The sequence below is a fragment of the Xenopus tropicalis genome, chromosome 2 (assembly GCF_000004195.4).
Source record: "Xenopus tropicalis strain Nigerian chromosome 2, UCB_Xtro_10.0, whole genome shotgun sequence".
NCBI lineage: Eukaryota > Metazoa > Chordata > Amphibia > Anura > Pipidae > Xenopus > Xenopus tropicalis.
In genome coordinates this window covers 47,563,883-47,590,410 of record NC_030678.2, presented here as the reverse complement: position 1 = coordinate 47,590,410, position 26,528 = coordinate 47,563,883, and the positions used below count along the sequence as shown (strand labels likewise).

Genomic DNA, 26,528 nt, shown 5'->3' with positions numbered 1-26,528 from the left:
TCTGATCATCTGAACAGGAGAAATATAGGGAGACTTAAGGGCACTATTGAGACAACTGAAGGTATGCCTGCAGCTTGAGATTAACTCTTTGCTAGCCTTTCCTTTTCCTTTAAAGTTAACAAGGCATTTCAATTGATTGCACACACCCACACCCCACAAAAAAAACCTTCTCTCTGGAGCCAAAGATTTCCAGGATGCAGAAAAGGGATATGACCTTTTCCCATAAACTAGAGATTTAAATGGCACATGGCTAATCTAAAGAGATTCTTGAGAGGCAGATCTATTTGGTTACTCAGCTTCTTTATAAGAAGAAATGAGTCCAAAATGGGGCAGCACAATAGTACACGTTCTCTTCCTACACAGAGCTTAAGACTAGACATTGTGTGACTAAATTATAAATACTGTAGTAATAATATACATGTCAGTTTCACTAGAGCCTGATATTTCAGTGAATTCTTAAACCAATTAACTTAATTACAAGCTGCAATGATGTGTATGAAGTATGAGATGCATAGGAAATGTGCCCCCTGAATATCTCAACCTTGTTGTTGTTCTGTTAGTGTTAGGCTAATGCCACACTGGGCTTATTCTGGGCCTGTGGATAAACACAGATTAATACTGTCAAAATGGCCCCTTTATTGGAGCTCCCTATAGATCCTCTCAGGTCCCTGTCTGTGTTTCAGTGAGGGTGGGCGTGTCCTAAGGTCCCTGTTAGAAGCACAATAGAAGGGGGAGAGCTAATCACAGCCCTGCAGTCACACAAGCAAAGACAGACTTCAGTTCCCTATCAGGTCAGTCTAGCTGCTGATTGGTTCCTATCCTACAGTGCTGTTTGCTGGGTGCAGCCAGCTCCCCTGGGAGTAGTACTGTTTTTGCAGAAACTTTGCATAAATCAGCCCAAAATGCTACTTTTTAAAGCACATTCCTTCTCTATTTAGATGGATACAATTCATTGGCACAATATTGTTTTTCACACATCTCCTTCAATAGTTTTCCGTTTATAAAAGGGCACATTCCAATCCTGATGTGTGATAGCAAATACATTATGTAACCCTGTAGGGAAAACACAGTAAATAAGGTCTGCTTAAAACATGGACTGGATTATTAAATCTGTTCCATTTACACTAAAGACCTCATGATTTACTATAGCCATGCTTTCTGTGAGACGGATTACTATAACTGAATTAAAGTAGAGAAGCGGCACTTTTATTTATTGTTTATGTGTACACAAGAGAGACTGTAGCGTAATGGAGGGAACATGATGCGAGATTGAGGACAAAGAGAAATCTAGCCTGGCATCTCAGCGCTGGGATATTGTATTTTGGTGACTAGTAGATGTTTTCTTTTTGAATTATAAGTAGATAGAAATTACTGCTCTTATTTATATGGCAAATACATCAAGTAAATAAGAAATCAGAGTTATAAACAACAATCATGAAAGGTAATTACGAACTGAATCGAGAGATATAAAGCCTATTGTTAGATATTAAAGTACTCAAAGTATAATTACAAGGAGCAGTTTAAAGATAATGGGATTTATTCTCCAAGCAACACACCGAGCAGTAATGAATGCTATAGAAAATGTGTTCTTTGATGAAAATACAACTGGAGAAAAATCCTGTATTACAAATATTTAAAGGGGAAAGTTATTAGCACTCTTACACTTTAGATACAACCTCAGGATCGGAGCCATTGTTCCACAGGACAAAGCAAGACTAATTATAATATAGGGGCATTCAAGTCCCACTTGGAGGTCTAAAGCTGGCCATACACTGAAAGACCCAGGTTTCTGGCAAGGTCACCAAACAATCTGATCTCTCCCCAATATGCCCTCGGGCTGAACAATCAGTTCATTTTTATGGAATGCAGGCCATTAGAGCAAGGACTGTATCAACCAGCCAATGTGCTCTTTGTCCCAACTGTATTCTTAAACCTGGCCAGATGACATCTGCCTGATTTGTGCCCAGATATAGGTTAGGTAGGCCTGTCTGAGGACCCCATAAGCTGCCAACTCAGACTGTCAGCAGCTTTTATTGCCCCATGTATGGCCGCCTTAACCTTTGGTCAGAGACCCCCTTAACTAATAAGAAGGTTACACATATAAGAAAACATTGGTGTATTACTTGCTGAGCCATGGTTTTAAGAATATCTTGGACATAATATAAGTATTCAACCCAAATCTCACCCTATCTGCCTTCAAGCTGGACATTTAAATGTATCTAGGACAGCAAATAGGCATTATCTAATAAAGAAGCCCAACCTGCCACCACATATGTGCCACACATTCTGACCATAGTAAAGCTGAAATGACATAGTTGGATAAGGAGCTGTGATTGATTGGGCATTACCTCTTTTCAAGCTCTGAGTCCCCCAGAGTTCCATTTAGCAGCTGGTTTGGAGTCCATTTTAATGTCAGGTTCTCCCCACTCTGGTGCAATGACAGATATCCAGGAATAGCTTCTTTGTCTTCTTTCTACATGCAGGAAAAAAGGTACAAAAAGATTGCTGCTTGCACTTTTCAGAAAACACACTGACAAATAATAGCCAGTATAGGTGGTTAAGTGGACTTTGCCAGCAATCTATAAGGAGATGGAGCTATGGGACACTTGGGGGCACATTTACTAATCCACGAAAGTCCGAAAAGCGCCCGAATGTGTTTTTTTCGTAATGATCTGTATTTTGCGACTTTTTCGCGAATTGTCGCAAATTTTTCGAGCGCTCAATACGAAAGTCGTAATGGCTATGAAAAAGTCACGACAATTCACAAAAGTCATAATGGCTATGAAAAAGTTGCGACAATTCACAAAAGTTATAATGGCTATGAAAAAGTCGCGACAATTCACGAAAGTCATAATGGCTATGAAAAAGTCGCAACAATTCACGAAATTTGTAATGGCTATGGAAAAGTCACGACAATTCGCGCAAGTCGTAACGGTTACAAAAAAGTTGCGACAATTTACGAAAAAGTCGTAACGGCGATGATAAAATCGCAAAAAATACTAAAAAGTCACAAAATGTTCGTTTTCCAATCCAAATTTTTCTCATTCGGATTCGTGGATTAGTAAATCAGCCCCTTGGTGTGGGGGTTGGAAAAGAACAAGAGTCAGCAATGTGAGGGACACTGAGCAGCTTCTGTTTCTATGACTTTGCTGCTGCCAACCAAATTTGCCTTCAAGGGTTCTTCTGCCACTTTTATTCCCTGCTTTAATCTTTCTACTTTTTTTTTACTGCTTTCATTTTCTAACATAAGAGACAGCAGTCAGGGGCCCCATGGCACCAAAATATAAAAAAAATGAATCATTTGCCACAAAAGGGGCAGGGTTTGTTGGGGAGTTTGGTGGATTGTGGGCCGAATATTGGATAATTGGGGAGTGGCCAGGGCATATTAGGGTCGTGGCTGTGCATGCAAGGGGCTTTTTTTCATTAGGGCCCCATTTTACTTCTTGGCAGGGCCCACCACCCAGGAGTCCCAAATTACCAGTGCAGTAAGAAAGTACTTGCAGTTGTTGCCATACCCTCACAGTACTAAATGCAGACAAATTCCTTTCATTTATAAAATATAATTGTTTTTTTGCAAAAAGCAACTTACTGGCTGGACCAGAACATTATTTTTCCCATACAGAAGGTGAGTTCTAGAATTCTGGTGAAGAGATTCAACATATTCCCTAGCTGAAGCAGCAAACTTATCCTCTGACATGCTACCACTGGAATGGCGTTTCTTGATCTATGAAAAAATAAGAAATAAAACTAGTTAATCGCAAGTACCTTAGCTCTGTGTAACTTACATATACCTATATATTGGTATAATTCAGGTTCTATGCATAATGCATATTAAAGTTTACTTTTTTTTTTTGTTTTAACTTTTTTATAGAGAATGACATAACAATGTGATCAATGGTATGTAAAGTTGTATATAATTACATCAATAAACCGTACAGTTATTAACTAAATATAATTCTTGTGTATCATTCTTTGGGGAGGGGAAGAATAGGTAAGGGAGGGTAGGGGGAATGTGCAAGTTGGGGTCTTGCTTTCTCAGAGTCCAGACTTAGCAGGAAATTAAAAGTAAAAAAGAAAAAGGAGAAATAATGGTATTGTAACTAATCAAACCAAAACCCGGGATCCGGGTCCTACCTACTTTTTTCTGTCTTAGTTGTGCCGTTGTACAAGTGTCCCTTGGGACTTTTGGTAAAATGTTCCCCTCGGTATCCCTCCCCCCCTTTTTTTCCATTTTCCTCTTTCTCCCCCCATTGGAGTTTCATTTTGTCTTATATATTATATAAGGGGAAGGCATGGTTCAAGTCGAGGGGGTGGAATATTGTACCCAGGGGGCCCAAACTTTTTGGAACCAATCTTGCCTGTCATTAAGAATACTAATTAGTTTTTCATTAACGAAGATCCGATTGATCTTGTTTTTTAAGTGCAGTATGGGCAGGAATGGGGATGATCTGGCAATTGTTATTTTAGTTGCGGTAAAAATTTGGTTCATTAAAATCCTTGCATATTTGTTTACATTGGGGATTTTTTAAAAAGTTTACAATTTAAAAGAAAAGCAATATACATTGTCCTTTTAGCTGCAAATAATATATATATATATATATATATATATATATCTATGCATTTTCTATGCAAGGGAAATGAAACTATAAAGACTCCCTCCTTATTGCCTACTATACCTACCATGTTGTGTCATAGGATTTGAATACAAGGAATGTATATAGCAGTAAAGAAAATCAATAGTAATAATAAAAGAACAGCATTGTTCCTAAATGTTTGGTGCTAAACGGAAGGGAATAAACAGCAGCAAAAATCTAAAAAAAACCAACTCTTTAGTGCATCCATTTCCTCCCAGTCCAGGGTCTACGCGGCTGCCTAGTTTCATGGTTTCAGACACAAGCTGGTGTGTGCCCTTATAGGATTTACCACTTTACCATATTGTATTGTTTGAAATGACAGGTTTTACTGTCCCTTTGATTTGTACTTCAGTTAGCGATTCATGTTTTTCATTGACAGTTCTAAACTGCATGCAGTTAAAAGTATAGGAAGAAATTAGTTTCTAAATCATCAATTATATATTGTATGGCTCCATATTTCTATTGATCTTTTGGGCAGAGATGAATAAAGTCTGTCAGCCTTCGTGTGCTACAAAGGATTGCCCTAATCTAATTTTATGGCAAGATCAGCAAAATATTCTCCCAGCACTGCATTTTTCCAAACAGAAACCCACTACATATTTGGCTTTACAATGCAGGCCATTATATATGTGATCCTATCTCCATTTATTTCATCTAACCACTTGCAGTCAATCTATTCCACAGTAAGTCTGCCAGGAACCATTACTATTTCTCAATACTTGAAGGAGAAATAAACCCAAATAAAAGTGCAACTTTCCAAAATACAGTTGCTGCAGATTTGCAATGGATGTTATTTAACAGTATTAACATGTAACTGGTATTGAAAGCTGTCTGTCCTCTCTCTACTTCTGGTTATGACTACATGCACCAATGGAACAAGGGAGCGACAGTCAGCTCCCCTCCAGTCAAGACTCCACTTCCCACAATGCCTTGCATGTTTTGTAAAAGGCCCATAAAGGACAATGACAGAAGTGTGCAAGGTAGTGTGAAAACTGGAGGGAGATGACTACTTTGCTTTTAATGGGAATCACAATTACAAATAACATCACAATCATTGCAAATATGTAACACCATATGTTGCAAAGTTGCTTAGAATTATATTTACGTTCGGTATTAAAAATGTTATCTGTGGCTTAACAACCCTTTGTAAGTTTTGAGCACATTAGGTAATAATAGAATTTGACAGCTTAAAACCATATTTATCCCAGATGATTTGTTTCTGCGCTAGATTCAGTTCAGATCCTCCCTGACATTATATGCTGCCCTCAATTCCTCCATAAATAAATATCAGTGACTCATGCTCTTTCCTTAGTTACAATATATTTCATATTTGCTTTTAAAAATCAAAGGCAAATTTCAGCATAAATGACTTTTTAGGTCAGAAAACATTAAATGTGAAATTCCCTTCTGAATAATAATAATAATGATAAAAGCTAATTGATGTACTTCTGCCATAATATACTAAAAGGGTTATCCTTCCTGTGCCTGCCATTATATGAAAGGGTCCATTCCTGTGAGGTTTGTGTTGTGGCTTAATATCTTACTACAGGTATGGGACCTGGTATCCAGAATGCTCAGGACCTAGGGTATTCCGGTTAAGAGATATTTACGTAATTTGGATCACCAGACCTTAGGTCAACTAAAACATAATTTACACATTAAATAAACCCAAAGAGATTGTTTAATCTTCACTAAAGATTAATTATATCTTGGTTGGGTACATGGCATTGTTTTATTATTACAGAGAAAAAGTATATACAGGTATGGGACCCGTTATCCAGAATGCTCGGGACCTGGGGTTTTCCAGATAAGCGGTCTTTCTGTAATTCGGATCTCCTACCTTAAGTCTGCTAAAAAAAATATTTAAACAATAATTAAACCAACTAGGATTGTTTTGGCTCCAATAAGGATTAATTACCAGTATATTTTAGTTGGGATCAAGTACAAGGTACTGTTTTATTATTACAGAGCAAAAGAAAACCATTTTTAAAAATTTTAATTATTTGATTAAAATGGAGTCTATGGGAGATGGCCTTTCTGTAATTCAGAACTTTTTGGATAGTGGGTTTCCAGATAAGGGGTCCGATACCTGTACTTGTTAAAATTCTGAATTGTCTAAAATGGAGTCCATGGCTGATGTCCATACTGTTATTCAGAGCTTTCTGGATAACCGGTTTCTGAATAAGGGATTCCATACCTGTACATTGGTACATATCATAAAGGTTAGAGCACTGTCAGACTAATGTTAGCCAGTGCAAGTTATTAACTGGAATATATACCCCTGCCAGCTTCTGGTGTTTGTCAGGCTGCTAATGTATCTGACCAATATTTTGTGGCAAATGAAAAGCATTTGTTGCACTTCAGATTCACCAGAAAATACACAAAATCCCTGCATGCTCCTCTTATTTATTACAAACAGTGCACCTGCCTATTGACCAAAGCAAAGCAGCACCAAACTGGTGCAGGGGGGCAAATGAGTGACTGCAACACAGATCCAATGGTTTCCCCTCCACCCATTACCACTACAATGGGTTAGTATAGTGTGGGTTCCCCAGAGGAGTTGCTTCAATGTTTGTTTGCTGCTGTTTATTTAGTGCAAGTCATTCCATTTTATAAGGTTATAACTCATTACTAATAATTTTTTAGAACACAGGAATCACTTGCTTGTTTGAGGCTATATAATGTCGATTTGACACTGGACTTGCTTCACAAGTAATTTTCCTTCAGTAAGTAACAAAAGCAGTGAACATAATACATAGCATGATAAACACTGCTTTGTTTCAGGACCTTGGAGAGCACAAAAGTGTTCGGTACTTGTGTCAGTACCCACAGTGCATGATGCTCAGAAGCTGTAGGGCTCATTTACCTGCAACACAAGTGTTTTTCCGAGAACTGTGGTCATTGCAGAATTGCACCTGACAAAATTCCATGGAAGTCTTTCATCTTTTGCACGCGAGTGTCATCTGCACACGATTCGTTAGGTCAGCGGTCCCCAACCAGTGGCTCGTGAGCAACATGTTGCTCCCCAAACCCTTGGATGTTGCTCCCAGTGGCCTCAAAGCAGGTGCTTATTTTTGAATTCCTGGCTTGGAGGCAAGTTTTGGTTGCATAAAAACCAGGTATATGGACAAACAGAGCCTTCTGTAGGCTGCCAGTCCAAATAGGGCTACCAAATAGCCAGTCAATGATTTTACTCACAATTCAACATTTTCCCACAATTCCAGGGTAATTGTTGGTTGTGCACACTGCTGCTTCTACTTGAAACATCAATATGGTTGCAAATTAGTAACTATTTTGGTAAATCATGTGCAAGTTGCTGCAGTCAGGTTTCACCATGCATTATTTTTGAATGGTGTAGCTTCTAGCATTACAAGAATGAAGCCCTTTTGGCGTCACATCTCACCAATCAGGATACAGGCTACTTACACTTAGAGCAGGACGTTTGCAGGGTGAATCTTGCCGACTGTGAGCCCCATGGATACGGTGCCGTTGCACCAGTTCATCAGCAGAGGGATCTGTCCAGTAATGATCGGCTGTTTTAAGCTTTGTGTATTCCAATGCACAGGGCCCCACTGCAAGCAGAAAGTGTAAAACAGGAATGATATGAGGCTGGGCACTAAAACATATTAGGAGAAAATACACACAATATATCAATATAGTTTATCTATAATAGGGGGCATACCAAATTTATGAAGTACATATATGGGATCTATTATACAGAAACCTGTTATCCAGAAAGCTCCAAATCATGGTGAGGCCATTTCCCATAAGCTCTATTTTAATAAAATAATTTGCATTTTTGGAAATGATTCCCTGTAATAATAAAACAGAACCTTATAATTGATCCTAAGGTATAAATAATACCTATTGCAGGCAAAACAATCCTGTTGAGTTTTTTAGTGATTCAATTATTTTTTAGCAGACTTAAGGTATGGATCCAAATTACAGAGTTACAGGCCCTTATCTGGGAAACTCCAGGTCCTGAGCATTCTGAATAATAGGTCCCATACCTGTATTTGTCCTTAATATGCCAAGACCACAGTCTGAATCTCCATCCTACCTTCATGGCAGGGCTCATATTTTTAATCAGACACAATACTAAATAACAATAAAAAGAAGAAAGAGGATTCTTTCCAAATAAAAATATGGCAGATTGTCATTTTAATCTACTGGATCCACAATATTTTAAATCCCCTAAAAATCCCCTAAGAAGAGGGACAGGGATGGGTGCTCCACTCCACAAAATATGAAATGCTATAATGGGGGTCAAGTAGGCATTAGAAAAATATGTGAACCCCACTTTATCTTCTGTCTGTATTAGCATATAATGTGTATTTGCATTTATGGTGGTTACCCATTTCTGCTAACCACCTCCTCTCCTGCTCTCCTATTTCATATGCTGACCCCTCAGCATGCACTACTGGGCCCTTTTCTCAGCCTGGTACTTTATGTAATGTGACAATGCCAGTCCATTCCCAAAGACCTTCTGTTAGAGTGGTATGAATATGTTAACCCCATAGTGCCCTAAAAATATTCTGCTCATTTGCTTTTAACGTGATAAAATACATTTATGTGATTTTGTAACATAAATAGATTGTCTGCGTTTGCTAAGAGTGCTTTGCATTTCTACCCATGAATGAAGCTGCCTGCAAAGGCTTCTCTAAAAATGTCATATTGCATCATGGAAGAAGGATGCAGAATATGCGACATAAGAATACCTTTCTCCATGATCTAATCAGTGAGTGTTGGGTTTTGTGATTTTATAGGTTATATAAGCTCTATATGAAATACCTTGTTGATATATGAACAGTATTTGTATGTCCCATTTTCAATATTTTGAATGGACTAGGTGAGTAAATATATCCTTCATCTAAAATGTCACTTTATGGACTTTTATAAATTGTTTTAGCATATTTGTTGTGTTTTCATGCTTGAATTAGATGCATGTGGTGTAAGTTACTGTAGATGTCATCATTAGGAATATATTCCTATTTATCTCTGTGGCATTTATCACAGAAGCCCCACATTTTTAATGCACATGTGAGTGTCCTTATGCACCTTTAATACATTTTATACATTTAATCTCAAATATTAAATGGAGGCCAGGGATTGCACCTTAAATAACCCCACTAATAACTATTACTGGGCTCTAACACATCTACAACTAAATTCGAATTGCTGAACTCTCCTGCATGTAACAGATATGGATGTGATCTTACCCAACAGGGCAGCCAAAATGGGCCCACAAACAGGATCAGACATTAAAGATTCCTTTTCGTAGTATTTACTGAGGATAAAAAGACACAACAAAATTACTTTCAAGTCTTTGATCTCTCACAAACTGCTATAGTAACAATTATGACATAAGTTATGGGCAATATTTTCTTGACTCCTTGGTGGAAGGAAGTCCGGAAGTGCCTTCACTTAGGTTAATGGGTTAATGAGGTGACATCATGTGACGCCCCCCCCCCCAAGAAAAAACTATGTTTAACATAGTTGAGATAAATGTTAAACATTACTGGCCCAGACCAACTTAGTAAATTATCCCCAGGTACATTTGGTTAGTCAAATAATAATTAAACAACAAAGGGATTATTTACTACCATGTTCTTTGCCAACACTGACCCAACTGGCTGAAATTTGGCCCCACTGCTCACAGGCACTTGTGGAATAGGACAAAGCCCAGAACTCAGGCAGAAATTCCTGTTTCTTCAAGTCCTTAGAGTATGGGCTCTAATTATGTGCTCCTTATACTAAAGAACTGTTCCTACAATCATTGTAAACAGACTTTATACCCCTAGTTTAATCGTGCTTGTGCTGAGCATAATTTTTCCTTTTGATTTAATCATAAAAGTGATCATAATCATAATAAATGTTTTCTATTATTTCTTGAGCTATACAGCAAAGTAGAAACGACTGCATGTTTGGTCCTTGCAAGGTAGATGTAAAGGGTCATTTACAAGTACAAAAGCATAAACCTTAGTGTTCATTGAACAGCACTTGCTCCCCCCAGGGTTGTTCCACTCTGCACTGAGCACACATCTGGCACTCCCTGCAGAGAGTAGAACCTGGAGAGGCAGCCCACATGCTGTCCTTACCGCCTTCCTTTGCGCAGGCAGAAAGTAAAGGGCCCTGATGCAGGCTGTGACATACAAGTTAGAGGTGGGTAGAGGGTGGGAGGGGAGTATGCCTATGTGCCACCCCCTGCCTGCCCCTTCAGAACCAAGCATTGCCTAACACAGGCTGAACATGATTCTAGGTGCAGTCTGCAGGTCTCTGGGCCTTTTTTGAACTTTGCACACTGCCTGGGGCATTGTGTAGTAAATAACGTACCCCCTATTGCGAATATATATATAATAATACACAAGTTTCAGTGAGTTAGTGGAAGAAATTACATCAACAAACACTGATTATTACTGATGACATCACCAAGTACCATTTATGAGGATATAAACTACAGGATGGTCTTGGCTCGCATTCATTATTAGATTTACTCCCTAACCCCATCACTCCCCCCTTTGTTGTGATTGTTTTGTTAGCAGGAGTTCATTTTTCAGGGGGATTATTTGTGCACCTTGCAAGCACCGAACATGGAGTAGCTTGTATTTCTCTGTTTGCCTTGTTTAGCTCAAAAAAAAAATTGTGATTAAAGCAATAGTCAAGGAAGTATACTTCTCCTTTAAGCATGCAACAATATTATAGTTTTACAAAGAGAAAATATGACGATCAGTGCTTACCTGCAGTTATCCACAATGTATTGCACAATTTTATCCAGCACTTTTTCTATGAGGGCCGTCCGCACCCAAATGTGTTTAAGAGCTTGTGGGGTGAGGGTCACTGTTCTTCCTGTAGTCGAGCTCTGCCTTTTTAAAGATTCTTGACCACTGGAGATGTTCTTCCTAGGAAATAAGATTTCAAAAAGAGGTCTAGAAAAATCTAGAAAAATAAATAGACGGCGCATAATATAAAGCTTGAATTTTTTCAGCTTTGGACTAAAACCGAAAGTGCCTTTATTAGATTCACTGTGTATCACAACACACATGAACAAGGTCGCTGGCTGGAAACTGCAACATATTCCTATAATACTGACAAATTTGGCACAGTATGGAAAAAACAACATATTCTGAATGGGACATTTAAAACAATCCATTGGGAATTGAAAACAAAAATAATATGCCATTTTCATTTTGAGATTACATATTATAACACTTTATGGACATTTAAAAGGTGTTTGAAATAATAAATAGGCCAGATCCTGATTTCCATAAGGATCAACAGATTTAAAGCTCACCATATCTGTCACTGTATTATTCAGCTTTATTTTTTAGAAGCCTGCTGTTATATAATGCCCCCATATCCCTCAAAAGCCTGCCACTATATAATCATGCTATATTTCCCACAAACCTGCTACTATGTAATACCTCTATATGCTGCATAACAATGTCACAATAAAATCCTGCTATATCTCCCAAAAGCCTACTGTTATATAATACCACTATACCTATCAGATCAATGTCAAATATAATTCTGCTATATCTCCCAAAAGCCTGATACTATATAATGTCACTATATCAATTAAAAGCCTGCCACTATATTCCTCATAACAATGTCAGTATATAATTCAGCTATATTTCTCAGAACCCTGCTGTTATATAATGCCATGATATCACTCAAAAGCCTGTAACTATAAATTAGCTGTGCCACTCACAAATCTGCCACTTGAATGCTGTTTTAGAAGCCAGCCACTATATTATGCCCCTGTATAATTCAGCTTTGTACTGTATATATGAGGAACAAGCCACTATACAATGCATGTTCTCACAAGCCCATCACTATATAATCCAGCTGTATTCCTCAAATCCCTTCCACTATGACATTTTGATATGTTTCTCACAAGATGCCACAATATCCCTCTTGAAGCTCCATTTCCACTATGGAGTGTATTTATGAACACTGGAGACAAACTTCACCGGTCATGTTGCCCACAGCAACCAATCAACTATTAGATTTGAACAGTTACCTACAAGTTAGAAAACAAAAGATAATATCTGATTGGTTGTTATGGGCAACATCACCAGTGACGTTTGTCTCCAGTGTTTATAAATACACCCCATATCTCTTAGAAGATATGCATGCTGTCTGAAATGTTCCCCTATATCCCCTAGCGTTGCAATACATCCATAGGAGCATATACCCCAAGAGCATTTATATCTGTGGAACATTCCAAAATGTATTTTTGAAACAGTGTTCTATACAGCTCTGGGGAACTCTGTCTCTCTGAACATAACTATAAGGACCATTTCCCTATAACCTTCTGGTGCATTTAGCTAAATCTCCCCTTTCACTATATGATCTGTCAGGAATGACTGTTCCGTCTTTGCTCTGCCAACGGAAAATGTGATCAACTTGTATTCATTATATGTTAACACCTCATTAATACAGTACTGCTATAAGGGAAAAGAAAAGATATAGAGTATTTCACAATAATTCATACATGAACTATAAAAAAAATTAGTATGTTTATTGTATTTGTTGTCAAGTTGTCAGGCTCCATTTATATTTCACTTTTATGAACTGTGTAATTGGTCTTTAAAAATGAATTATCTGATCAGAGTTCTATATCTGTATCTAGATTTATTCACTGATGGCACTCACTTGGAATACTTAAATAACAAATATTCAATATACTGATATTTTATTGCATTCGTTTTGCCTTACTTTCATTTTGCATGCACAGTAAAGATGCAGTATGTGTTTTTGCACTATAATACACACAATCACACCCTGTACTCTTCCCTAGGGAAAGCTAGATCTGTGGTGCATGGAAATGTGTGATTGGGGAATGTAGCAATGTGAGCACAGTGTATGTCATTGCCAAGCAGGCAACCTACAGTCACATACAAGACTACTAACTGCTATCACAATACAGTGTGATGAATGCAATACAATTATTTGTATCTTCTGTCCTGCCTAATGTTTTACAAAGGAATGTAATTACAAAACGTGCACCTTACTATGTGAACCCAAGGACTATAGAACTCAGTGTGCGCAATCAGTTTTCATCGTCACTACATCAGTCACTGCAAGTAACCTGTGGCCAGGGATGGTTGCCCAAAAAATTATGGGGTTTCTCACAGCATTTTGCCATCAATAACAAGTGACCCACTGCAGTTCTTTGTGTACCTGTTACTCATTAGCAGCAATAACATATTCCATGTACAGACGTGCTACAAAGATCACTTGAGTAAAATTGTCAGCTGGTACAACTGTAACCATCTGTGTGTTTGTACAGGTATGGGATCTGTTATCCAGAAACCTGCTATCCAGAAAGCTCCAAATTACCGGAAGGCCATCTTCCATAGACTCCATTATAAACAAATAATTCACATTTTAAAATGATTTTCTTCTTTTCTGTAATAATAAAACAGTACCTTGTACTTGAGCCTAATTAAGAATTAATTAATCCTTATAGGAGGTAAAATAACCAGTCTGGGTTTATTTAATGTTTAAATGAGTTTTTAGTAGACTTAAAGTATGGAGATCCAAATGACAGAAACCCCATGTCCCGAGCATTCCCAAACAGGTACCAATAATCTGTAAGAGCAGACTATATGTCATTAGCAGAATGATTAAGGAAAAGAAAACCTCCAGCTCCACCAACGCGCGGTTCAGTTTGCAGCACTGTAGCTAAATGAGAGCATTGCTCCTTCTGGGAAGGGAATTGCTGCCGGGAACGTGACTGATGGAAGCGCAGGCGAGTGCACGCTCGTATTTTCCACGCTTTCTCATTTGCATAATGTGTTTACACTGCAGGCTGTTATCTGACAATGGAGCTATTTATTAAACTGCAGTTCTTGCTGTACCAAACAAATAACAATATAGCACATCTATTTTGTACCATTTAGCAGGTTTTATGTATGTTGTCTCAACGTCGGGGGTTTAGCTTTGCATTTCAGCAGATCACAATAACAGACAGTTGCAGAGTTTAGCGCTAGGAATTGCAGCAGCATAAGAGCAGTAAGCTGAATATACAGGGAGGAATTTAATGGTGGAGTATTGTGTTTCCCCACCAACTGCACAATCAGTACATGGAAGGAGTGTACATAACACAATCACACATTATTAAAAGTGAAAAGTGAAAAGAAAGCACCAATTTACAGTGCAGCATGCACACTTATACATAGTAACATAGTAAGTTAGGTTGAAAAAAGAAATACGTCCATGTTGTTCAACCTTTTATTTCTACAAATACCCTGCCTAACTGCTTGATCCAGTTGATCCAGAGGAAGGCAAAAAACCCCATCTGAAGCCTCTCTAATTTGCCGCAGAGGGGGAAAATTTCCTTCCTGACTCCAAGATGGCAATCGGACCAGTCCCTGGATCAACTTGTACTAAGAGCTATCTCCAATACCCTGTATTCCCTCACTTGTACTGAGAGCTATCTCCCATAACCCTGTATTCCCTCACTTGTACTGAGAGCTATCTCCCATAACCCTGTATTCCCTCACTTGTACTGAGAGCTATCTCCCATAACCCTGTATTCCCTCACTTGTACTGAGAGCTATCTCCCATAACCCTGTATTCCCTCACTTGTACTGAGAGCTATCTCCCATAACCCTGTATTCCCTCACTTGTACTGAGAGCTATCTCCCATAACCCTGTATTCCCTCACTTGCTAAAAAAGCCATCCATCCCTTTGAAGCCATCTAATGTATCAGCCAGTATGACTGATTCACAACTTTACAGCTCTCGAAGTAAAAAACCCTTTCCAAATATTTAGACGGATTATTATATGATCCTCTTATATATTTATACACAGTTATCATCATATCCCCCTTAAGCGCCTCTTCTCCAGCATTAAAACCCCAACTTGGCCAGTCTTTCCTCATATCTTTGACTTTCAATACCCTTTACCAGCTTAGTTGCCCTGCTCTGTACCCTCTCTTATTCCATAATATCCCGTTTGAGCACTGATGACCAAAACTGCACGGCATATTCTAGATGGGGCCTTACCAGCGCTCTGTAAAGTGGAAGAATACAGCAACAGGGAATCTCCTACTAAGCAGTTATAATGCAACTGCATCAAAAAAGGGAAATCAACCTTCCAAAATAAACCAGAATCTTTATGATCACTTGGGAATGAATTATCGTAAATTCATATGAAGAAACTAGGATAGGATGACATGTCCAGCTGTTAGATGAGTCCAAAGCTAATATGTGTTGTAACCCAATAGCACCCAATGGTTATTCCCAGCATTTTGCTACCAGTGCGACTTCCAGCTCAGTGGGCGGGAAAATGTTGGGAACTGCCCCTCCGTTTACTTGTATTACAGTCCCTACTTGTGCATTTGCGGCAACAATTGTCTCTGATTTCCCCACAGCAATGGCAATGTTTGGCTGATTACCAGTTAATGGAGGGGTAATTCCAAGTCTTGCTGCCTGCTGAGCTGGAAACCACATGACAATAGTATTGCCTAAATATTAAATCTATATTAAATCTTAATAACTTTACTGTTAAATAGTTTTTATGGCACAGGAAGCAAAACAATATAGAACACAGCAAGTAACATATGGTAAAGCAGTAAAATAAAATCACAAGCTTAAATAACAGATGACAAACCAAACAGAACTGACACTATTTGCATTACTGTGAATTCAGTAGTAATTAAACAGGTCCCGGAGAATCAAACATATCTGATGTTTGATATAAGAAACAGGAGGCTTGGGAATATAACTGACAATTAATATTCTTTCCTTTCATATCATTCTATATTCCTCACTGGTTTTCTGAAGAGTTCAGGGATATGACTGCCGGTTATGATCGGATTCATCGGATTTCTTTCTGTCAGCTTTTTTACTTTCTTCTTTATTTCTTACAACTGTCAGTGAAACGTAACTGCTTTATTTTAATATCTCTTCATTGTGTACGAGACGTTCATTGGTTGAATGAATTTGCACAAAATGTACTTAAAATCATGTAACTTTGCTTCTTTCCAAAGCATCTAAAGCAGGCAGCAGCTACATTTCCTCATACTGTATTTAGCCTATGGCACACAAGGGTGACCCTCACATGAGAATGTATTTCTGTATAACTCACTCTATGCTCTCTTCCATGTGCCACATGTAGCATTCTAGCCATACTGTACAAAGGCATGTATATGTACACACTTTCTGTTGATTTGATCATAATGTTCACCCATAATGGTCAGGGATCCCCGACCTTTTCTACGCTTTTTGTCACACTCAGATGAAAAAAGTGTTGGGGAGTCACATAAGCATGAAGAAAGTTCTTTGGGGATGCCAAATAAGGACTGTGATTGGCTATTTGGTAGCCCCATGTCTCTGCGCTTCCAAAACTTGCCTACAGAATTGGGTGTTTTACTATTGAGTATTATTCTCACATCTACCACTAGGTGGGGCATGGGAGTATTTTTAGTAATGCAGACGCAGGAGGAAACTTCACTTGACTTTGGAAACCAAAGCAACGCAAAGGGCTTTCCACCGGCGACTTCAACTGAAAACCTTTGCAGAGCAGGTACTTGCCCACGATAGTCGATCTAGACGCTTTGTGGGTGCTTGCCTTAAGGGAGCTGTTATATTGTTATCTGCCCAATGTTCACGGATCAGCTGCTAGGGGGGAAAGGGGGTGAAATCACCCCAACTTGCAGCGCAGCAGTAAAGAGAGACTGAAGTTTATCAAAGCACAAGTCACATGGCTGAGGGCACCTGGGAAACTGAGAACATATCTAGCCCCACATCACATTTCAAAATGAAATTTGAAAAAATATGTTTGCTCTTTTGAAACACAAATATCAGTGCAGGATTGTGCTGGAGCAATGCTACTAACTGATGCCTTTTGTAAAGCACATGTAACAGAATCCCTTTAAGTCACTACTGAATTCTACTTACTCTTCTACTACTTTAGGAAACCAAAGGTACTGTTGTTATGGTCCTACATACTGTAACATTGAGGCACAGAGGATTGCTCAGAATGACTAGTGGTGCGATTTATTTAATGAATATAATAGATATAAGTGCTTTCAAACAAAGCAAAGAGGCAAACTTAGCAAAGCAAATGATCAGAGGGTCCTTCAGATTAAGAGCTTGCAAAGTACTGTACATATTAGGAGCAAGTAACAGAAGCTGTTTAATTAGTCTGCCACTTTCATAGATATTAACACTGTGATCACAAGGGCAAGCTGCCAAGGACGTAACACTATGCTGCAAGTAGATATCTCACTTCAATGGAATCTGAAAACGAGGGCATCACAGTCCCAACATCTGTAGCAGCAGGGCAGGTCCTGTTGTTAAGAACAGAGGCCATATTAGGGGAACCATGGGAACTAGGGGAGACAGAGGAGACCTGTTGTTGTTATGGGACAGAGAAAGTGTGGCTGCAGCATCAATTCCATACCTCCCAACATTTGGAAAATGGAAAGGGGAATGGGTGATTTTTTTGACCACTCCCATTTTTGCGACCACACCCCCTAAATACCACTCCCATTCGCCAAAATTTGGCAGGTTATTTAAAGTTTGAACACATTTCTGGGGATTTTCAGGTCTTGTTTTATGTGTTATTGCAGTTTTGCTAAAGCTAAAATTGCCCTTTAAGTTGCGAGTCTCAGTTCCCCTAAGAGACCCGTTTAGCTCATTAGTTCCACACTTGCACTGAGATCCAATTGTAACTAATGAGCTAAAAAGGTCTTGTTAACTTTCTGGGCTCTCTGCCACAAGCCCACTTATTTGATTAAGTCTGAGAAACAATAGGGTTGATTCACTAAAGGTCGATAAAATGTGCGCTATTTATAGCGTGCGTTAAAAATTTTATCGTGTCTAATTTTTCATGAATTAACGCGCGATTCACTAAAAGCATACTTGCGTTAATTTAGATGCGATGCTGCTTGCATTATTTTAGTCGTGCGGTATTTGAAGGAATGCCCGCTAATCAACGCACTGCGTACAAATAGCCGCCGCGTGCAAAAAAACGCACGCCATGTTAGCCATACATGCCAATACTTTCGGAAAATTTCTGTACTGAAAATGACCATGTCCCTGCAAACTGGAGGCTACATCACTCTGGGGCCAACACAGACTTGAATAAATCCCACTGCAAAGTCCATATTGTGTTGCCAAAAGCTCATGAACTGTACTTTTCTATAATTACCGCCTGCCTCAAGTAGACAAAATGCACAGACAAATGCGATATTTAGCTCATCCAAGTGTTTGTGAATCATGCGTTAGTGTTATTTCAGCGCGCAAATTAACGCAAATTTTCACGTCAATTTTAACGCAAAAAAAGTGCGATAAGACTTATCAACCTTTAGTGAATCAACCCTAATGTATCTAAGTGCAGGTGTAGCTTGCTAACTTTCTGAGCTCTCTGCCAAAAGCCTAATTATTTAATTAAGTCTGAGAAATATTGTATTTAAGTGCAGGTATAGCTTGTTAAGCTTTCTGGGCTCTCTGCCAAAAGCTACTTTTTAATTAAGTTTGTATCTTTTTTTAGCATTCAGTGCAGGATATTAAAGGGAAATGAGGGATTTTTCAATAAGAATCCTGGACTGCGGCTGAGCTGTTAAAAAAGGGACTGTCCCACGAAAATTGGGACAGTTGGGAGGTATTTGTATGTAATTCTTATGCTGAACAAGAACCGGCCCTTTGTGAGGTGTAGAAGTTAAGGTGGTTGGCTCAGAATAAGTACTAAATTATGTGTTATTACTTGTATGCAATAAAAATGACAGACCCACCTGTGTCCCTGCAAATGCCACCAGCACAATCACTAATGTACATGGGTGGTGGGAATGGAGGATTGCAGGAGACTGGGGTGCATGGTGGAAGGAAGGAGTTTACAGTTTGTTACTGGGCTCTCTCTTTCCCTGTTGGTTCTGCTCCCCCTATGGTTCTGCCACTGAGCTAGTGTAACATATATATTTAATGCCATAAAGGGAAGACTTATTGGTGCAAGGTTTGCAGATCATCTGAAAAATCATCGACACGTCTAAGGCTGTATTTTTGTCCGTTGCTTGCTCAGCCTCCCCCCTTCCCTTCACAATCAGTGCATCAATTCCACCACTGATTTAGCTTAAAGTCTGGGGCTGGGAGGCACCCGTGGGCTTCCCCTAAAGCTGCTGCTCTAGGTACGGGCCCTGGGGTGGCTATAGTAACTATGCCCAGACTTCTAGCAAAACCAGCTAGTAGGGCCGCTCCAGTTGTGTTTCTGTTAAATGCAATATGTTTCCCAGCAGCCTTGATTCTTTAGATGAGATGCTAGCCATGCAATGGTGGGAGTGTCGCTCTGTACCTGAAATGTCGGGTAACACCATGCCACTAAGGAACAACTCTTCCAGGCATTTTTGAGAGCTTATTTCAAGTTACCATTTAGTGTATAGAAAACAAAAATCCAGATGATATATCTGCATGTACAGCACATGATTATATATTCATTTCTAGGAAAATTATATATTTATACATTTTGTGGCCTAACAGTGAGTGCAATGGTATTATTAGATTCTATGTATAGTTAATCAGGAAAAGGTCTCTTTAATATAAGGCTTTAAGGGATTTAATTGGCAAGGCATTTAGTCTGACCTCAGCTAAGGGCAGGTGGATCAGTCCAAATGATTAAACCACTAATGACCTTTTCATGCAGTAAAACCATGTATATATAAAATGTGGGGTAAGACCCTTAAGACTCAGAGTAATATCAGTGATTTAATACAGGTATATTCTATAAAGGAATTACTTTAGACCATTTTGCTTAAAGCACAGTGTTATTTTAAAATTAAATTGTAAAATTTATAATGATGCCCATGACAAAAGGAAATTAAATTAATATTCCCAGTCAATTTTGGTTTGTGAAGCATTTGCCTTTTTTATTCTGCCTCCCTGAAATACTATGTGGCTGCCATGATCTGTTGAGGCCTTCTTCTATCCAACTGCCAGTCTGTCATTGATACAACTGCCTGGCTAGTTTTTATTTAGCAGGAGTGCATTATGCAGGGGTATTATATGTGCACTGGAAATCTACTTACCTACCTCGCAAGGACCAAACTGGAGTAGCTTCAATCTCTCTGATTAGCTCAAGAAATAAAAACTATAGATTTTCTCATGATTAAAACAGGGAATGCACTGGTTAAAAATCCCAGTCAGAATGAGATCAGCTGGGGTTAATATAAATATTCTCTTTCATGGAAGGCTGAATTCTATACCTATGCAAAATAACCATTTGTTAGTTACCGTAATACCTTATGTATAAGAGGAGTGTAGCTTCTCTTTAAGGTTAGTGGGTTATTTTTTAAAATCTGGAATGCAAATATTACAGTGCTGGAAAAAGCGGGACAGGTTCTTAATAAGCAATACAAAAGGCGAGACAAAGAATGATGCAAAAATAGACATTTATGGGGGGAGGGATGGTTATATAACCCTGACCTTTGGTTTGGATGCACTAAATATTAATAAAGTTATTGTTTTTGCATTTAACAAGTTGTGTGTCTTACTGTGCTTTATCTATATATGGTTCTTTTTGAGCACCAAAGCATAATTTACATAATTAACTGAAGTGAATTACAATGCAAACAGTAAAAATTTGCAATTGCGTAAAAAAAAAAAGCGTGGTTGAGTAAAAAAAATGTGCAGTCGCATAAAAAAAGGACATGGTCACGTAAAAAAAGGTGTGCGGCAAAAAAGTTGCATAGTGCCCGCATTTTCTGCAGTTTTCCGAATTCTACGGCAAAGCAAAATGGGACAGATTCGCTCACCACTATCTATCTATCTACTCTATCTATCTATCTATCTATCTATCTATCATCTATCTATCTATCTATCTATCATCTGTCTATCTATCTAATGAAGTCTATAGGGCCATCTACATTTCATCCAGGCAATGGGTGCTGCACAAGTTAAAAGGATACTCAGTTATAGATTCTAGAGCACTGGCATGTTTGTATTTTATATTGATTCCACAGATTCTAGGTTTGCTGGCACTTAAAAGATGCTTTTTATTCTGTAGATGTTTTTTATATCATGTATGATTTACAGCAGCCTGCTCCTCTATCCTTTCTTGGATATACTGTATTTCAATACATACCCTGTTTCCCCGAAAATAGGACATCCTCCGAAAGTAAGGCACCCCCCCTGATTTTTCACCCCCCTTGGAAAATAAGGCACCCCCCGAAAATAAGACACCCACCTAGGGCTGGGTGATAAATCTGTACTGTATTGGAGCTTAAAAAAATAGACAGTGTCTTATTTTCGGGGAAACAGGGTACCTTATTTATTCTAAGACACTCATACACCCAGAATAGAAAAATGATCTGTATGCACGGCTGCTCCAGTCGCTACGCACCCAAGGTTAAAGAAACTGTTAAAAGCAACTATAATTAGAGTTTGAAAGGTGTTAAAAAGTGAACATTTTATCATTATGGGAGAAGCAGTAAGGGCATCAGCGCTATTAGCTTTGACAATGACGAGAATTTGGTAGTTTGTCTTACTTTTGATTGGGAGCCAGGAGAACATTTTAGTGGGGGAACTTAGAGCAACAGATGGAAAACAAAATTCTTTATAATAATGTATATTTCAGAAGCCGCACAGTTTGAAGACAACTGAATTTTTGCAGCTCATGGGACAATATTCACTAAACTAGTATTATGCTAAAGCAGAATACTAGTTGAAGCAGTGCCAGTATGAAGCAGTGCCAGTATGAAGCAGTGCCAGGACTTACTGCTGCGTTACGACTGTCAGCCCCCCTGGCCTGTGACTGGCATCACTCTCACTGGCAATGGGCTTAACATACTGACAGTAATTCGCTATGCTTACATTACACAGGTATAGGATCTCTTATCCAGAATGCTTGGGACCAAGGGTATTTTGGATAAGGGGTCTTTCCGTAATTTGGATCGCCATACTATAAGTCTACAAAAAATCAATAAAACATTAATTAAACCCAAATAAGATTGTTTTGCATCCAATAAGGATTATTTATATTTTAGTTTGGATCAATTACAAGGTCCTGTTTTATAATTATAGAGAAAAAGGAAATCAGTTTTAAAATTCTGAATTATTTAATTAAAATGGAGTCTATGGGAGAAGGGCCTTCCGTAATTCTGAGCTTTCTGGATAATGGGTTTCCGGATAAGGGATTCCATACCTGTACTGCATATTTGTACAGAGTTCTGGATCCAATTTTTTATTAGAAAGTGTTGCAACCTGTTAAGGCTGACAGTCTATGTTTTTGCCACCTGAGGTGCAAGAAAATTAAGTAACTGTGCCAAAGCCACACAGAATCAACCCAAGAGTGATTTTCAGGAAAAGACCTCTCTTAGACCAATATGTCATTTATTGAAACTGAGCAAATTTGCACTATTGGGCAGCACCCAATAGCAACCAATCAGTGTTTGTATTGCTGGTAGGCCAGCAGGACTTAAGAGTTTTGAATAATATCGTTATTAATTATTATGTAATAATATGGTTTGGAACAGTTGCCTAAGCCCCTCCCCCTGTTCCCCATCTGATCTGGCTGACTATTTTAGACTCCAAAAAAATGTAACAGTAGCCGATTGTCCTCAGCCTGCCTTTAGTCTGCATCCCCAAATCCCACAATTCCCTGCACATGTGATGTCAATAAAAAAGGAACATCCCAGTGCAATGTATTGTGGGTCATGTAGTTTCTGTATTCTGTCTGTAAGCTGTGGAGAAGTTGTTACAATTTGTAACATCAATGTTTTAGTCCCTCCTCTACTGCCAAGATTTCAAATGATGCAGAAAGAGAAGAACTGTTTTGTTGGATTTCAGCATATAAAAATTGTATTTTTTCATACTTTTTAAAGGAACAGATTGCAGTGATAGGTATATTAGGGGTTTCTGTGTATCTAATTCCTTGCAATTATATTACAATTCTATGCTTACATTGTACAGGTATAGGATCTCTTATCCAGAATGCTTGGGACCAAGGGTATTTTGGATAAGGGGTCTTTCCGTAATTTGGATCTCCATACTATAAGTCTACAAAAAATCAATAAAACATTAATTAAACCCAAATAGGATTGTTTTGCATCCAATAAGGATTAATTATATCTTAGTTGGGATCAAGTACAAGGTACTGTTTTATTATTACAGAGAAAAAGGAAATCAGTTTTAAAATTCTGAATTATTTGATTAAAATGGAGTCTATGGGAGATGGGCTTTCCGTAATTCTGAGCTTTCTGGAAAATGGGTTTCCGGATAAGGGATCCCATACCTGTACTGCATATTTGTACAGAGTTCTGGATCCAATTTTTTATTAGAAAGTGTTGCAACCTATTAAGGCTGACAGTCTATCTTTTTGCCACCTGAGGTGAAAGAAAATTAAGTAACTGTGCCAAAGCCACACAGAATCAACACAGGAGTGATTTTCAGGAAACGACCTCTCTTAGACCAACATATCATTTATTGAAACTGAGTAAATTTGCACCTATTGGGCAGCACCCAATAGCAACCAATCAGTGTTTGTATTGCTGGTAGGCCAGCGGGACTTAAGAGTTTTGAATAATATGGTTATTAATTATTATGTAATAATATGGTTTGGAACTGTTGCCTAAGCCCCTCCCCCTGTTCCCCTGCTGATCTGGCTGACTACTTTTTGACTCAAAAAAAATGTAACAGTAGCCGATTGTCCTCAGCCTGCCTTTAGTCTGCATCCCCAAATCCCACAATTCCCTGCACATGTGATGTCAATAAAAAAGGAACATCCCAGTGCAATGTATTGTGGGTCATGTAGTTTCTGTATTCTGTCTGTAAGCTGTGGAGAAGTTGTTACAATTTGTAACATCAATGTTTTAGTCCCTCCTCTACTGCCAAGATTTCAAATGATGCAGAAACAGAAGAACTGTTTTGTTGGATTTCGGCATATACAAATGTTATTTATTCATACTTTTTAAAGGAACAGATTGCAGTGATAGGTATATTAGGGGTTTCTGTGTATCTAATTCCTTGCAATCATATTACAATTCCATGTGAAGTAGCACTTTAAATATACTCACCTGCCTTCCACTTGTTGCTGCAGGTCTTGCACTTTCTTGCATATATCTGCAGCCGTTGCACAGGTTTTGGCCACTTTCATGAACAACGCTGCCACTTTATCACTTCTTAGGAAGCCGGCCGCCCTCCTCTTCAGAAGGTGCAGAAGACATGCCTCTACCACACCTGTGGGAGAAGGATGAAATTATTATATTTATATTGAGATACTATCATTTAGATACTAAACTATAACCAGGGATCATGAATAAAGTTGGTTAGAATAGTTAGTGGTTACGGACCCTTTCCCCCTCCCAAACTGTAGAAAATTGGCTTATTATTCTGAATTTCATCATTATCAATAAAAGAAGAACAATGTACACAATAACAATCTGAATGAGCAAATCTTACTAGAGGTATGGGATCTGCTGTCTTGAGTACTTGGGACCTGGGGTTTTGTGGGTAATTTGGAGCGCCATGCCCAATGCTAAAACAACAATAGGACTGGTACTTTTATATTATTGCAGTTTGCTTACATAGGATTCTCTGGAAAATGACATTCCTGTATATTGTAACTTTTTGGATATTGGGCTTCCAACTACATATCCATTTACAGCCTTTCAAGGCTAGAAATTACACTTTCTAAACAGCTGAGGGCTAGGGTATATACTCTGTATAACATAGGATGATTTATGTATTAGCATAGATGGCCCAGGTATGACTGAGATGCTCATTAATGTATCTGTGCGCTAGTATGCAACATCTAGACCGCATTGGTCATGACCAAGTTTTCTTTACTCCCCTTATCTCAAAGAAGGGGAAACAGAATTTCCAATCTAGTTATAAATCTCTGAAAAAAGAATACAGTTCATTAAATGTATCTTTTTTTAATTTAATACAATGTAATATTTAATATTATGCAGGTATGGGACCCGTTATCCGGAAACTCGTTATCCAGAAAACTCCGAATTACAAGAAGGCCATCACCCATAGATTCCATTATAATTAAAAAAAATTCTAAATGTTAAATGATATCCATTTTTCAGAAATAATAAAACAGTAGCTTGTACTTGAACTAAGATATAATTAAACAAATCCTATTGGGTTTAATTAATATTTAAATTATTTTTTAGTGGACTTAAGCCATGGAGATCCAAATTACAAAATCCAAAGACTCCTTATCCAGAATCCCCAAGTCCCCATCATTCTGGATCACAGGTACCATACAATGATTTTTGATGATGTGATAAAAATAAGAATAGAAAAGCATGAGATGGTATTTTTAATGATCATATTTAAACATGGTATAAGGAAAAGCAGGGAGTACTTGAGTGCAGCTGAGATATAAAACCAGGATAAAAAGCTGAGAATAATGTTTGTGTTTTATAAGAAGGTTTTACAGCAATTTTGTGTATTTGCAGCACAAGGAAGGGAAGATGAAAGGTATCACTGAGCAAACATTCTTATCAGAGCACATATTTACAAAAAGCAGAATGAGCTAATAGTGGATTTATCCTTCGGGAACTGCTGAGATACATTTCACCCACACTGAAAAATGGCTTCCATTCCAGTGAAACTACTGCTTGGTTAAGGCTAACGTACATTTCAAGTTTAGTCAGTGTTTTGCAACTGCAAAGTAGCAGATTACAAACCCTGACAAATCTCCTAGTGTGAAATGGTTTTGTTTACTGGGGCAAGAACAGTTTCCTGAGCATTCGTACTGCCAAGATGCTGCATTGCTAAAACCATTAACAGCTGCAGGCGAATAAACATAAAAGAGCCTGTTTAAAAAAGTGTTAAAGTGGGGGGGGGGGGGAATGGTTGAAGTTATACAAGGCTTCCAACATTTCCAGGTTTACTTATATATAAAAATGTAACTTCATCATAAATGTTCCACTCCCATGA

General features: G+C 38.4%; 1 protein-coding gene across 2 annotated transcripts in view; it reads right to left on the bottom strand.

Annotated features, from left to right (window-relative positions):
* The window catches only part of sgsm2 (small G protein signaling modulator 2), a 177,191-nt gene that overhangs the window by 40,687 nt on the left and 109,976 nt on the right, over window positions 1-26,528 (bottom strand). For both annotated transcript variants that reach the window (XM_002935293.5, XM_031896765.1), the window contains exons 3-8: window positions 24,650-24,812; window positions 11,372-11,533; window positions 9,854-9,921; window positions 8,061-8,206; window positions 3,590-3,724; window positions 2,349-2,473 (exon numbers count right to left, since the gene is read on the bottom strand). In XM_002935293.5, coding sequence (XP_002935339.2) covers window positions 2,349-2,473; window positions 3,590-3,724; window positions 8,061-8,206; window positions 9,854-9,921; window positions 11,372-11,533; window positions 24,650-24,812 — 799 coding nt within the window. The remainder of the gene's footprint in view (window positions 1-2,348; window positions 2,474-3,589; window positions 3,725-8,060; window positions 8,207-9,853; window positions 9,922-11,371; window positions 11,534-24,649; window positions 24,813-26,528) is intronic.